Source organism: Melospiza melodia, chromosome 20, assembly GCF_035770615.1.
Source record: "Melospiza melodia melodia isolate bMelMel2 chromosome 20, bMelMel2.pri, whole genome shotgun sequence".
Taxonomy (NCBI): Eukaryota; Metazoa; Chordata; class Aves; order Passeriformes; family Passerellidae; genus Melospiza; species Melospiza melodia.
The window spans coordinates 2,582,556-2,597,274 of record NC_086213.1 but is presented as its reverse complement, the minus strand read 5'-3'; the positions used below and the strand labels follow the sequence as shown (position 1 = coordinate 2,597,274).

General features: G+C 50.2%; 1 protein-coding gene across 7 annotated transcripts in view; it reads left to right on the top strand.

The window, feature by feature from the left end:
• MTMR3 (myotubularin related protein 3) overlaps positions 1-14,719 on the top strand; it is a 76,584-nt gene that overhangs the window by 59,588 nt on the left and 2,277 nt on the right. For 4 of the 7 annotated variants that reach the window (XM_063173235.1, XM_063173236.1, XM_063173238.1 and 1 more), the window contains 9 exons: positions 642-753; positions 1,482-1,677; positions 3,208-3,393; positions 4,802-4,972; positions 7,109-7,254; positions 7,908-9,303; positions 11,079-11,189; positions 11,432-11,520; positions 12,655-12,681. In XM_063173235.1, the coding sequence (XP_063029305.1) occupies positions 642-753; positions 1,482-1,677; positions 3,208-3,393; positions 4,802-4,972; positions 7,109-7,254; positions 7,908-9,303; positions 11,079-11,189; positions 11,432-11,520; positions 12,655-12,681 (2,434 nt within the window). The remainder of the gene's footprint in view (positions 1-641; positions 754-1,481; positions 1,678-3,207; positions 3,394-4,801; positions 4,973-7,108; positions 7,255-7,907; positions 9,304-11,078; positions 11,190-11,431; positions 11,521-12,654; positions 12,682-14,719) is intronic. The other 3 variants (XM_063173241.1, XM_063173239.1, XM_063173242.1) reach the window with 3 other exon arrangements.

Sequence of the window (14,719 nt, the reverse complement as noted above, 5' to 3'; positions counted from 1 at the left end):
GCAGACTGAAGCATCACAGCAGAGGGAAGCCTAAATCTTGGGAAAACTATGAACTGGTATTTTCTGGCTCTCTTTAGGTGCCCCCTGAGCACTGGCCCTGTCTGTTCAGGCCTCCAGTGTTGCTTGAGCACATCCAAAGTAATTCCATGTATTTTGTTTCCCTGAGCTCCTGATATTTTTCACATGTGTGATGCTTCCTCATACAATTCCCCTCAGAAGAAAGCAGTGGATGAAGAAACCTTTCAGCCTTTTTGAGTGCTTAGGAACAAGAATCTGAAATCTAACTTAAATCCATAAATTACTAATTAAATATTATTTATGTTTCATATCTTTTGATGTTTCTCAGTCTTTTTACAAACATTCTGGAACCTGGAGCGCAGGAATTCCCAGAGGTTTGCACTCTGCTTTTTGTAACCTGAAATGAAACATTTGAAATAAATACAGCAGGACTTTGCTAAATGCTTCCTGTTTTGCTGGGCTGTCATGTCTGGAATACCCAGCGAGCTCCAAGGACTTACAGAATCTTTGTAAACAGATTATTTCATCTGTCCACAGCAACAGGGGTTTGTTTTCATGAAAAAAATCATCTTTTAGAAAGGTGGTTGTTATTTTCTTCCCTCTGTCTTGCCCTCTGCCTGCAGAATATTACCCCAACTGTGAAGTGGTGTTCATGGGGATGGCAAACATCCACTCCATCCGCAAGAGCTTCCAGTCGCTGCGTCTGCTCTGCACACAAATGCCAGATCCAGGAAAGTAAGTGGAAGTTTGGGGGTTTGGGCCCTTGGTTCCATGTTTTTGCAGCCACATTCTTCTGCTGATGATTTTTTAATTGAAATTCAGTGGATTTTCCCTTGGTAATAGCGCTAAGCTGTGTTTTTCCATTTTCATGGAAGTCATTGGTTTATTCTGATTGAAGTGAACATAGCAAATTAGTTCTGAAATGAGAGTGGATCCTTGAATATTGATACCAGAGTGCTGTTTCTTCTGGTGGACTTCTGAGCACTCACACTTAGGCTGATCTGCTATTCCCAGCTTTTTATTAATCCTCACTGTTGGCTCACATCTGGAAAACTGTGGTGGTGTTCCATATACTTCACTCATTTATAATGTTATTTCAGGAGAATATTTCATAACCTTCCAGTGCTGTGGGGTAACTACCCTGTCATGGGGGTCCTCACTGTAGTTACCCCAGTCCTGTTTCCCCTCCCACTCCCCTGTTTGGAATTTGCTGCTAAACCCTTCCATGGTCTCAAAGTAGATGCAGACCTTCAGCTCATCCCAGATTCTGGCAGTTCCTTGGGTTGGCTTGGTGGCTTTGCTGCTTCCACCTCTGGGAAAGCGTTAACAAGACACAAGTGAAAAATGCTACAGACTGACGCTCACAGCTTATTAAAACAGCAGCTTTGCCGTGATAAACTCAGACATCCAAACCTGCAAGCATTTTAAAAGAGCAAAAACTGTCTTGCCTGCTTTCCCTCTAGTTGGCTGTCAGCTCTGGAGAGCACCAAGTGGCTGCAGCACCTGTCAGTGCTCCTGAAGTCCGCGCTGCTGGTGGTGCACGCCGTGGACCGCGACCAGCGGCCCGTGCTGGTTCACTGCTCCGACGGCTGGGACCGCACGCCCCAGATCGTGGCCCTGGCCAAGCTCCTGCTGGACCCCTACTACAGGACCACAGAGGTGGGTAAAGCAGGGTCTCTGCAGGGAGTCTGGCTGTGACTTACTGCAGGTTTCTCCCCTGGCAAAGGCATTGAAGCTGGCAGGAGTTTGTCACCTGTAGTCTGCAGTTACTCCCAGGTGTAGGTGCCTGTGTTACTCAGGAGTAGCTCGTATTCCCTCTGCTGTAACTGCACAGTCATGGTCTGTGCTTCCCCATATTTAGGTTAGGAATATGGAGTACAAAGTGCTGCAGTTGTAGCTTCTGCTGCACCCCTGCAGGTTCTCAGCCAAGCACTGATAGAGAGCCTTTCTCTTTGCTGCATTTCCCAGCTGCATGGTTTGCCAGTTTTGCATTTCCATTCCCCTCTGTCAGTTATATTTCTCCTGCTTTTCCCCTGTTCCATCACTTTCCAGCACTGTGGGTCGTGTGCTGGCTGGCTTCCATCTGCCAGCCCACAGGCAAGATGCCTTTGTTGTCCAGGACAGAACTCTGTGTCTGAACACTGCTGGGAGCTGCTGCTTACAGCCTCACACACACTAGGACCAGGAGCTGGAGCTGCCTTTTGGATGGAAGTGTGAAAACTTCCTGGATCCTTTTCCTCATGGATTCTAGAAGCTGGCATCCATCAGGCAAAATGTGCTGCCCTGGTCTGGGCACAGGATCTGCTCCTTCTCCTCCAAAGGGTGCTGTCCTTGCTGCTTGGGGAGCAGAGTTGTGCTGTGCACACTCTGAGCCTTCTCTGTCACCCAGAGCAAACCATAAACTGTAACTGTCTGTACCAGGATTAGAAACATTGAGGAGAATGAGTTTTCAGTGCTGTCAGATTTAAAGCTTTTCAGCTGCCAGCCATTATTTTGGCTCTAATCACAGCCATTATTTTGGCTCTAATCACAGCCTTCGACTCCATAAACATTCTCTACAATTTTTCTTTCCACTGAGAACCAAAACCTGCCTGCCCTGTGATGGATTTCAGGTCCTGTGAGACAAGGTGTGACATTCAGCTGCTCGCCCAGGCACTGCTTGGGAATGTTCTTTGCCCTTTTCATGAAAAATCACTCAAGTGAACCTTTAATCAACCTTGTGACTGCTGTACACACAGACAAGCACCTGCTCCCCCTGAGCTTGGATGTCCTGTTGTGGATGGATGGTTTTCTTTCCTGACAAGTGGATCTGACCATCATTTTCAAGAAAAGTTTTTATATAACTTGTCCAAATACTGGATACCATGATCCAGAAGCTTTGGCAACATGAAGTTCCTACTTTTCACTGCCTGGATGAGATAGGGCTCATATCAGGATCGTCCCTGCCAGTCACTGAGGGCTTACCCTGCCTTATTCCCTTTCCTGTTCATGTAGTTTGGGAATCCTTATCTGTCCTAATTCCATTTCAGAGCACAGAGGCATTAGGGAAAGCAGTAAAGAGAAGTAATGAGCCCAGTGCTGAGGGGAAATAGGAGAGAGGACACAGCAATTCCCACAAGTCTCAGACCATCTCAGAAAACTGAACCAAAGAAAAATAGGAATCCTTCATCTCTCCTCTCCTCCCTGCAGGGTTTCCAGGTGCTGGTGGAGACTGAGTGGTTGGATTTTGGCCACAAGTTTGCAGATCGCTGCGGCCACGGGGAGAATTCGGACGACCTCAACGAGCGCTGCCCGGTGTTTCTGCAGTGGCTGGACTGTGTCCATCAGCTCCAGAGGCAGTTCCCCTGCTCCTTCGAGTTTAACGAAGCATTCCTTGTGAGTTGGGAGCCTGCTGGGTGATACACTGCTGCTGAGCACTGCTGGAGAGCCTGGGGGCAGATTTTCCCACCTTTTTGTGATGTTTTGTGTCCAAGGCCAGGTTGAACAGGAGTTGAAACAACTTGGGATAGTGGAAGGTGACACTGCCCATGGCAGGGGGTGGAACTGGATGGACTTTAAGGCCTCTTCCCACCCAAATAATTCCATTATTTTATATACATATGAATATATTCTATATATGAATATGTTATATATATGCTCTCATGTGATAAAGGGAGCAGGAAAGCTGCCCAGATAGAAGGGACAAAAGCACTTGTGTAACCCACTGGGTCTGTTCACTCTCAAAAGCAAGATCCTCAAGGACTTCTTTTAGACTTTAAAGAAATAAATTATATTAATTGAATAGTCTCACCTAAGAGAGAACATCCACACGGCCTGAAAAAAACCTTCTTACTTCCAATGCAAACTCCCCCCTGCTTGGATCTTGTTTTGACTTGAATACTCCTCCTCTAAAAACAACCTGCTCCATTCATTTTTTTCAGTTTCTTCACTGAAAATGTGTAGGATATAGGAGCTGTGCTTACCTTCTTTGGAAGCAGACAGCATTCCTATTAGGAATTCAGCCAGGATGGTCCCAGTCACTTCTCAGATCTCTGGGGAAGTGGCAGTCATGGACTGCAGGACCAGTAGTCTGAAGAGTAGAAGTTTTTATGAAGTGTCTGATCCACTAAGAGATTTAAGGCACATTCCTGTGATTGTGGCTGACTGGAATTACCACTTGCCAGCTCAGCCATGTAACTGAGCCCGTGTACAGTCCCGGAGTAGCTCAGTTGTGAAATGAGATACAACAGGTAGTAACTGGCTTCACAGCACACTGCTAATCTCCACGGGCTGAGAGAGAACATACCCATGGTGTGCTGGCCTTTGTAGAGTGAACCCCTAATTTATTACAATATTGAACCACTTGTCTTCATTTAAACATCTGAATAGTCCCAAGGAAGTCATTGATATGCCTGAAGTTAAGTCGGCATTTGTTAGGCTGGGCCCAGCATGGAGTGATAAATGATCAGCATTTCTGTGCTGCAGGAATGTTTTGTAGCAGAGGAATCATGATTCTGCTTTGCCTGGCCTGCAGGGCAGTGAGTTTGTATCAACATGACTTGATTAGGAACAAATATTTTGTCTTTCTGAGTTATGTTTTTTCCTGAATTTGTTCAGTTCTGATTTTAAGATTCCTCTCCCGTGTCATTCCTGTGCAATTGGTTTGTAGGGAAGTATGTGAGAAATGCCGGGGTTGCTGCGGCGGCCCTGGGGTGGGGTTTGCTCCGGGGAGGGGAGGGAAGGGAGCTGAGGCCGAGCCCTTGTCCAGCTGACCCCGTGTGTGTGTGTGTGTGGCTCTGTGCAGGTGAAGTTGGTGCAGCACACCTACTCCTGCCTCTTTGGAACATTCCTGTGCAACAATGCGAAAGAGAGAGGAGAGAAACACACTCAGGAACGGACCTGCTCCGTCTGGTCTTTGCTGCGGGCAGCAAACAAAGCCTTCAAAAACCTGCTCTACTCCTCCCAGTCAGAATCTGTACGTACCCAATCCCCTCCTGGGGGAGAGCTGCCCCAAACAGCATCCTGCAAATGGGGGGATGAGAAACAGCCCAGCAGTGGGACCTGGTGCCCTGGGGCTCCAGCACCGCTGAGGTGGTGGCTTCCCCATCCCTGGAGGTGTCCATGGCTGGGTTGGATGGGGCTGGGAGCAACCCAGGGTAGTGGAAGGTGTCCCTGCCCATGGCAGGGCTGGCACTGGGTGGGCTTTAAGGTCCCTTCCAGCCCAAACCCTTGTGTGGTTCTCTGAGCTGTCACCATGGACAGAGAGGTGATTCCAGACCAGCTCAGCTCCCTCTGACATTCACCTTGGAACACCCAGCTCAGGCTGATGTTTGAAGTCTTGGGTTAATTTTGCTGATATTTGGGGAATGTCAAATGCCACCTCAGAAATTTCTCTGTGCTGGAAAGGTGCTTTCTGTGACTAAATGTTTTATTGTTTGTAATGGAAAACATTTCAGGGTTTGATAAATAGACCTCTCTGGAGAACTGAGCTGTGTCAGAGCAGTGACACAAAATTGCCTGCAGACCTAGACACTGTGTCTAAATTAATTTTAAATCTGAACAGAAAAAGTGGCTCAGATTATTTAGTGTATCTTTGTTTCTCTTGATCCCTTCAGGTTTTCAGTTTGGCTCCTCCATGTAGGAGCTCACTGAAGGCTCTGGGAAGGGGCTCAGTTGTGTGTTTGGTACAAGATCAAGTGAGGGATTCAGGGGTGCAGAGCATGGGCAAGAGAGCAAACACCAAATGACATCATGGTTAGGACTGCAAGGACTTGCATAAATATTTAAACCCTTTTTATTTCTCAGAGTATCAGATGTCATAAACTGAACTGCAAGGACTGTGCAGTGGCTTTGTGTATGACGGATGTGGCTTTCAGTTGTTTCTTAGAGTAAAACTCAACCCTGACTAAGCAGGGAGGAGTACAGTGGTTGTAAAGAGATTAATTTTCTGCTCCCCTGAGCCCTCCTTGGCTGAGGGTGCCCTGGCTCTGGGCTGTCACTGCAGTGAGCCCCTGGAGCCTTCCCACCTGACACCCCTGGGGAGAGTTTGTGAGGAAGAGCAGACATAGCCTGGGGGGATCTTAAAGCTGTGGATGCTTCTAGATTTCCATGGAAATGGCAGGAGGGGCATAGAGAGGGCTCTCACAGTGACTGTGTGGACAGGTCTGTCCTTGGGCTGCCCTTCTGTGCTCTATCCCACTTGGCCCCTGTTCTCAGGAAATACTCACAAGGACACTCCTTCTGCACGTGGGAGTTTGGGTAATTTCCTGGTTTGGGTTCATTTTCTTGTGGTTTTGCTTCAGGCTGTAAAAGGTGCCTGTGGTGCAACTGCATCTCTTGCAGAGCCAGAGTTATTTAGGAGCAGCAGCCACCCCTGCTCAAGGGAAGCAGAGTTTTCAGAGAATCACAGAATATCCTCATTTAGGAAGGGACCCACCAGGATCATACAATCCAACCCCTGAGAGCATTGACAAATGCTCCTGGAGTTCTGGCAGCCTTGGGGCTGTGCCCATTCCCTGGGGAGCCTGGGCAGTGCCTGTCTGGTGGAGCCAGCTGTTCCTCTGCCATTGCCATGGGCAAGTTGCTTTGAAAAGAGTGGAATTGCTAAAATTGTTTTTAAAGTGGAAGTGTTTTTAAAGTGAAGCAGAAAGCATATTCCACAATCAAGGAATCCCTTTTAAGAGCAAGCTGCCTCTTCAAAGAACTGAATAGGTACCCATGTACTGAGTATGTGCCCATGAGTGCCTCCTCTGGAGCCAGGCTGGGCTGTGGTGCATTGGGGTCCATGGAGTGAGTTCAGCTCCCTCTGGCACAGTGCAACACAACACACAAGGGAACATCAGCACTCACATTGAGCCACTGAATTCCATGAGTTGTGAAGGTGTAGGTTCACTGAGAGCTCATTGCAGGAGTTCATTCAGGAATTGAAGGCTTGCATTTTTCTACCTCTGACAGAAAAAGTCATTCTAGCCCCAAGCCCCAAGTGTGGCTGATGAAAAGGTGTCCATGGTTGGGTTGGATGGGGCTGGGAACCCCAGTGAACTGCCCCCCTCAGAGCTGAATTTCTCCTGCTGGGAGGCAGCAGCTGACCCTTCCCCTGTGCCCCTGGCAGGTGCTGTATCCCGTGTGCCATGTGCGGAACTTGATGCTCTGGAGCGCCGTTTACCTGCCCTGCTCCTCGCCCTCCACGCCCGCCGACGACACCTGTGCCCCCTACCCTGTGCCAGGCTCTAGCCCCGAAGAGCAGCCTCTGGGCAGGTGAGCCTAGAGCCCAGAAATCCCATCCTGTAAAGTAAGATCAACTGAGAATATTGGGGATATGGAAGGACAGTGTTTGGGTGGGAGGGCAGGATTTCTCCTGGGTGTATTGGTAGAACTGTGGGACTGAGCTGGCCAAGCAGAGCCTGTCTGTGGGGTGGGTTTGGGAGCTGTCACATTGCAGGGCTGACAGCGTGGCAGAGAGAAGCTGGGCAAATAGAGTTCAACTCTGGGTGTCACATAGCCACAGAGAATTCCTTCTATCCTTGTGGGATATAAGCTTTCACTGGTTATCTTGAATTTGAGTTCTTTTTCAGTGTTGCATAACCATTTCTTTGCTTGTTGTACAGTGACTCTGAGCACATGTTAATTAGGAGGTGTGACCAGGCTGTAAGCATTGGGGCTTGCTGGTAGAGGGATTAATCTGGGAATGTTTGAAGTCTGGTTTAACATATTTTCCTCGTGGCAAACAAAGTACTGAAGCAGCTCTGCACTACAGATGGTCGGAATGTGCTCCTGGATGATATTTCCCACAAGTCCATTAGCTGGCAGATTGTTACTGTCCTACCTGGGGGGCTGGTTTTTAACCACAGCAGCTCAGTGTTACAAAAACATCCTCTGACTTGGGGGTGGGATTGTTTGTCCCTTTGCAGGCTACCAAAGACAAGATCCTTTGACAATCTGACGACAGCCTGTGACAGCAGCGTGCCTACAACCAACCGCCGGAGCAGCGACCCCAGCCTCAACGAGAAGTGGCAGGAGCACCGGCGCTCCCTGGAGCTCAGCAGCCTGGGCCCCCCTGGGGACGACCCCTTCGAGGGGGACGGGCTGGGCAGGCAGGGCAGGGCCCCTATGGGGGCAGAGCTCTCTGTGGCAGCCGGGGTGGCAGAGGGACAGATGGAGAACATTCTGCAGGAGGCCACTAAAGATGATGTTGGGCTGGAGGAGCACTTGAGGGGTGGCCTGGAGGCGGCAGGGAAAGGGGATGAGGTTGGCCTGGATAAGGAGAAGAGAGCTGACAATCTGTGTGGGGAGAAGGCCGAGGTGGATACAGGTACCGTAACGAACAATCCCACAGCCAACCCACACCCAGCCTCACATGGTGCTGCAGAACTCAAAGGACAGCAGGACGAGCACAGCGACCCCAGCTGCGCTCTCCAGAAGGCACCTCAGGGGAGAGGACTGCAGGCTGCTCCTTCTGAGGGCTCTGGAAACAGAGATGCTCCAAACAACACGGAGGAGGAAGGTCTTGGGAAAGGTGATGGAGAAGCAGAGAGCCTGTGCAGCACAGCCCAGGCCAGCCTTGCCTTCCCTCTGACAGCCCTGCTGGAGGAAAGGACATCCAACATCGAAAGCTCCACAGAAACCTTAACAGAGCCCGAAGCAAAGCCCGAGCTCACGGCCAGGGCCCCGTGCCACCGACGTCACCCCTTCGACAACAGCGCTGACGAGCTGTCCCGAACTCTGCACAGCAGGCCGGAGGGGGAGTGCATGATAGAGCTCCAAAAACTGGGATCAAGAGTGCATAGGACTTCTGGTAGCAGCACCACACACCTCCCGATGCCTTCCCCTTGTGCCTTGCCTCTAGCAGACCGCAAAGACGAGCTGGTGTATAATGGGGAGCTGGAGCTGGAGAACAAACTGGTGGAGAAGCCGGCGGGATTCACGGCCACGAAATTCCCCGCCACCAACGGACACTGCGTCAACGGCGAGGACGGGCGCATCAAGGCCTCGCTGAGCCGGCAGGTGTCCGCGGCCAGCTGCAGCTCTGCCCAGCTCCACCTGAGGAACTTGCACCACAAATGGATGTTCAGCCAGCTGGGGAAGCAGCCGGCCAGCAGCCCGGACCAGCCGGCCCGCAGCCACCTGGACGATGACGGCATGCCCGTGTACAGCGACGTCATCCAGCAGCGCCTGCGCCAGATCGAGACGGGCCATCAGCAGGAGGTGGAGACCCTCAAGAAGCAGGTGCAGGAGCTGAAGAGCCGCCTGGAGAGCCAGCTCCTCAACAGCTCCCTGCGGCTCAACGGCGACTACGGTGACGAAGTGGTGAGTGAGCGTTGCTGGGCTGAGCTCACCCAGCCCTCAGCTCCTGGCTCACAGCTCAGGGCCTGACTTCGGGCTCTGACCGACCTCTCCAGGTCATCCTGAGGAGGGCACACACTGCCCAAGTACCTGATAGTGGCAGATGCCTGTGACTGATACTGTCACCAGAGTTCAAATTGAGCAGAAAGGTTTATTTCCAGATGGGTGTTGCACAGCAGCTCACACACCCCTGGCCATACCTAAACACCTTCCCTGGCCTCGGTAAAACCAACCAAACCCTTGGTTTACCAAACCTCACTAAAAGCAACCAAACCCTTGGTTTACCAAACCTCACTAAAAGCAACCAAACCCTTGGTTTACCAAACCTCACTAAAACCAAACAAACCCTTGGTTTACCAAACATCAATAAAATCAAACAAACCCCTGGTTTACCAAACCTCAATAAAACCAAACAAATCCCTGGTTTACTGCTGCCTTCACGTAGGGCAGAGTTATTTTCCTGTGCTGTTTTTGGCACAGGAGCATAGGATGATCCCTTGGTTCTCTGCAGATCCCAGCTGCACTGGCAAGCTCTGTGAGCTCAAACCCATCAGGGTCACACCATCCCTTTCAGGTGCCTCAGGCTCAATGACTGGAATTAATTTCTAGAATTCTAAATTAACTGGAATAAATTACCTGAGCTTTTGTGACAGCTGTATTTCAAGAAGGGTTTTTCTCTCAATTAAGGATTTTAAGGGAGCTTTTAAACCATTTGCACTTTTATTTTGAAATGTTTAAATTTGTAAAAGTAGAGACTTCTGTAGAGAATTGTGCTTTCCTGTGGTTTTGAGCACTTGCCTGTAATTCCTGAGGCTGTTGCAACACCCATCAGAAATTTCCTTTTCCTACATGGTTTATATGCCTGCAAAATTGAAAAAAAAAATATTTGTAAGAGGTTCCCAGCTTCTGTTTGTTGAATTCACTGTTTAGAAGTGGCAGAGGTGCTGGATAGTCCCAGGTACGTTTGTTGTGAAAAATCCTTGGAGCCTTTTTGGCTCTTCCCATTGGAGATGCAGCACAAGGTGCTCATTGGGCTCAGTGTCACTGCTAAAAGCTTGAATTCCTTGGAGAAATTGGGTGCTTTGCCTTAATGGACTCTGCTCCCATTTTTTAAGGGCCTTCAGAAGCTGCAGTGTAGGGCTGGCAGTGCCTCCAGAAAATTCCCCATTCTTAAGGACCTGATCTCTACCTTCTCTTTGTGCCTCAGCTTGGTAGTTACAGGTTTTCCTCTGGAACTCCAGGATTGCCCATTCCTCAGGCATCAAGATCTATTAACTCAAGGTTTCTTGCTATTTTGATATATTTTAAGGGCTGGCTGAGTTTTAATTCAGTTTAAATCCACCTCTACCTGGATAGACTGTATTAAGGAAGCATTATTCCCAGAACATATACTTAGAATATACATGGCTCAAATTCTGAGTTTCCCATATGCAATTTGGCTTGTATTTTCCAGAAGCTTTGCCAGCAAAAGGATATCTGTATTACTAATTATAGTTTTGAAAGTGAAACACCCTTGGAAAGGAATCAGGACCCTGGAATTGGAGCCACAGGGAGCAGGTTTTGGTTAATTACCCAAAGCCTTCCCAGAACTCTGCAGCAGAAACTGGATCCTAAATCCAGTCTGCCTCACATCATCCCATCAGCAGAGGGTCCAGGCCTGCCCTGTTGGGGTTTCTGGGTGTTATTTGTGTGAACAGGGATCTGGGGGGCTCCGTTCAGCTGTGTTTGTTTGCCAACAGACGTCTATTCCCGACTCGGAAAGCAATCTGGATCAGAACTGCTTGTCTCGCTGCAGCACAGAGATTTTCTCTGAAGCCAGCTGGGAGCAGGTGGATAAACAGGATACAGAGGTACAGACTAAATCCCTGTAAATTGCTCACTCTGGGATAATCCTAATTCAAATTATCCTCTGGCCTTTGGTCGTGTGCCACTTCTTGGGAACTCTTTTCCTTGCGTTCCGCTGGTCTCACAGCTGACATACCAGTACCTGTGCCTATGAGCCCTCTGCTGCACAAGCTCTGGGACTGGGGAGGGGCTCGGCTCAGGAGTGCTGGCACTGCCCTGTCCCTGATGTCACTGGCTGTCCCCACAGGTGACGCGGTGGCTCCCGGACCACCTGGCCGCGCACTGCTACGGCTGCGACAGCGCCTTCTGGCTCGCCAGTCGGAAACACCACTGCAGGTGACTGGGGGGGCTGGGACTGGGACTGGGACTGGGACTGCCCTGCCCCTGGCACCAGCGCGGGCACAGCCCTGCCAGGGTGCTGAGGGAACAGGGCAGCTCCTGCTGCTCAGCTCAGCCCGTGCAAAAGCCACGTTTGGTGTCTGCTCCACTCCAGCCAAAAGAGATCCCACCTTTCTTTCCTCAGACTGGATTTGCAGGCAGTTTAAATTTATGCAAAATAGAGCTTTGTCCTCTTAGCATTCAGAAAGTCATATATGAGTTACATGAAATACCAGAATAGCATCTTCTTCCCATTGCTGGTTGGAAACCTGCTCCTTTCCTTCTCTAACCTTTCTCCCCTTTTATTAACTTGCTCCTACAGAATCTGAATGGAACACCTGAGTGAGGTCAAGGTTTTCTGGATTATTCTTTGCTAGACCTGTTGCCACAGAGGCTGCAGCATCTCAGGCAGCAGCAGGGGCTTGATGAAGAGCCAGAGGCAGAGACCACATGGCTCAAAATGCTGGAGTTAAAGCCAGAGAATTTCCAGTTTCCAGTTCTGTTTCAAATAAATTCCTATTCCTGGTTTCTGCACATGCAAAAACTATTACAGGAACCATAATTTAAATAAATCTCAGTTACCACATTTCGAAGCTCTCCTGCTTTTTGAAGTTGCAAAGAGTTATGAACATAGTTTTGAGTTTGTGTCTGGTTTATCTTTTGCTCCACTTAGTCTTATAAAGTTAACCAAACCCAGGGAAGAAGGAGAAGAATCTGAATTTATTTTTTTTTACCATGCCCACTATGTTTGTGCAAATTTGTACCCCAGGGCTCAGTTCCCTAAACCTGAGCTTGGGACAACTCCCAGAGCTGGATACACACAGGTCAAAATGGACTCAGGGTTTCAGGTCTGGCTCAAATCTCCCTGTAGGTTCTTTGCTCCTTCAGCCTCCACATGTGCAGTGACCCAGCTGTTGGTGAGACCAACACCACGAGTATCTCTGTAGTAAACATTTACACCCCTCCCTGGGAGTGGAAATGAGTTGAGCCCCACAGTGTAAGGCCTTGAGCAGAGGAAAACCTTCCAGCTTCCTTGGTTGCCAATGTTTGCTCCCTCTGCCTGTGGCCCTGAGCTCTCTCTCCTCCCTGCAGGGACACTGACCGAGTTGATCAGCTCTGGTGAGCATTTCCAGCAGCCTCTGTCTGTTGTCTGTCAGCCTTTCCTGGGTGACTTCTCCCAACTAACTCAGCTCTTCTCCCTCTTTGTTTCTCACTTGCCTGGAAATCACCAGAACTAAGCTGGGGGTGGCCAGCACGAGCTGCTGGGGTTGGATCTGTGTGAACAGCCCTCTCTCCTCACAGAAAGGCTTTTAGGACTTGGCTTTTGGGAGCTTAACTGGGATGTGGCTCAGACTAACACTCACTGTCAGTCCATGTGTGTACTGCTCACTGACAGGAGACTGTCCTGCAAGTTTCATGCATTTATTTTTGATCATTTCCCTTTTTTCTCCATATTTTTGGGAGAGGGCCATGTGTTACCGAACAATTCCAGTATTGCTGTGCAGGGTGTTGGCAAAAACCTGGCACTTGTTTTAGAAGGACTGAAAATCCCATGACTGGAACAGGTGCCACAGAGCTGGTGGAGGGTCAGGATAACCAAAACCCAATGAATATCTGAGATTTGGGATGAGGAGAAGAGTGGGGAGTGTGGCTTTCAGCCCCCCTTCCTCAACTGAGCAGCATCCCTTTTCCAGCCTGTTTTTAATGTCTCTTTTTAATCTCTGAAGCAAAGCAGGGACCACCAGGATAGAAGGATGAGCTGTCCAGAGCTTTCCAAAGCAGTGTCAGAGCACCATTGTCTAGGATAAAACAACAAAAACCCCAGCATATGTTAGGAATGGTGAGCTCCAACAAAGAGATCCTTGTTCTAATCCCTCTGGTTGGTTTTCCCCTCATCCATCAGTGAGCTACTCTGGGATAATCATTCTCTGAGCAGGGAGATGGGGCTGTGGGAGCTGTGTGGCACCTCCCAGGGCTGTTCCCACTCCTGCAGGTGCTTCTGGCAGGGATTTCCAGCAGGGCCCTCCAGTCTCCAGAGCCTCTGCAGAGGTTGGTCCCTGTCAGCCTTCCCGTGCTGGGGTTCCAGCTCCGAGACCCAGAGCGCTGTGTGGAACTGAGGAAATGAGCCCACTGAAGTGGGAAATGGGATTTCTCTGCTGTTTCTCTCCCCATCAGTGACCAGCAGCTGGAAATCTCCTTTCTTGGCAAGGAAGGATTAATCAAAGCTGCTAGGTGTCAGCAGAATTCCCTGGCAGCAGCAAATCTCCAGTGCAGAACAGCAACAGCACCAAATCCTGATGCCAGAGAGTTAATGGAGAGGGCAAACCCCAGGTCCCTGGAGTGCTGCTCCCAGCTCCATGTAGGAATTGAGGAGGTCAGGGTGCACAGGGCTCCCAGGTTTTGGGGGGTTTGCAGAAGGTAATTAATGACTGAGCAGTAACGAGGTGCATGTGCCGGTGCGGCTCCGCCGGTGCCGGGAATGCTGCGCGTGCCCACCTGTGCATGGAGCACCTGCCTGCCCAGCCCGGGCTTTGCATGTTCCTCCTGGCCTCAGTTTCCTGGGTGCAGGAGTGTGGCACTTCTGGAGTGGCTGTGGGGGCAGTGGGAGGATGGCAGCGACCGAGGGCTTTGACATTTCCATGTTTGAACCTTTCCAGCACTGAGCAGGGTCCGGCCTGCTCCCAGCACTGCCCCATCCCTCCTGTGAGCCAGGGCTGGATCAGCTGTGTGAGCAGGGCCTGACCCCCCATTCCCAGTGCTCCCCACATTCCCCTGGCCTGGCTCAGAAGGGCCTGTGGTGGTTCTGCTTCAGCCCCTCAGCCCTGTGCCCCATTCTGCTGTAGCCCCTTTGCAGCACATCCAGCCTGAAGTGCCCAAGGCCAGGCTGGATGGGGCTCGGAGCAGCCTGGGACAGTGGAAGGTGTCCCTGCCATGGCACTGGGTGAGCTTTAAGGTCCCTTCTCACCCAACCCATTCCATGGCGAATGGCAGAGAGCTCTCTGTGTGACAGAGGGCACAGCCTGTCCAGCCTGGCTCAGGGCAGTGCTGAACAGAGGCTGCAATTCCACACTGGCTCTGGCTCCATGCTCCTTCCTGTGCCCATTCCCTGGACCTCTACTCCATCCATAGGAGGGAGGAGCACAGATGTTGGAGCTGT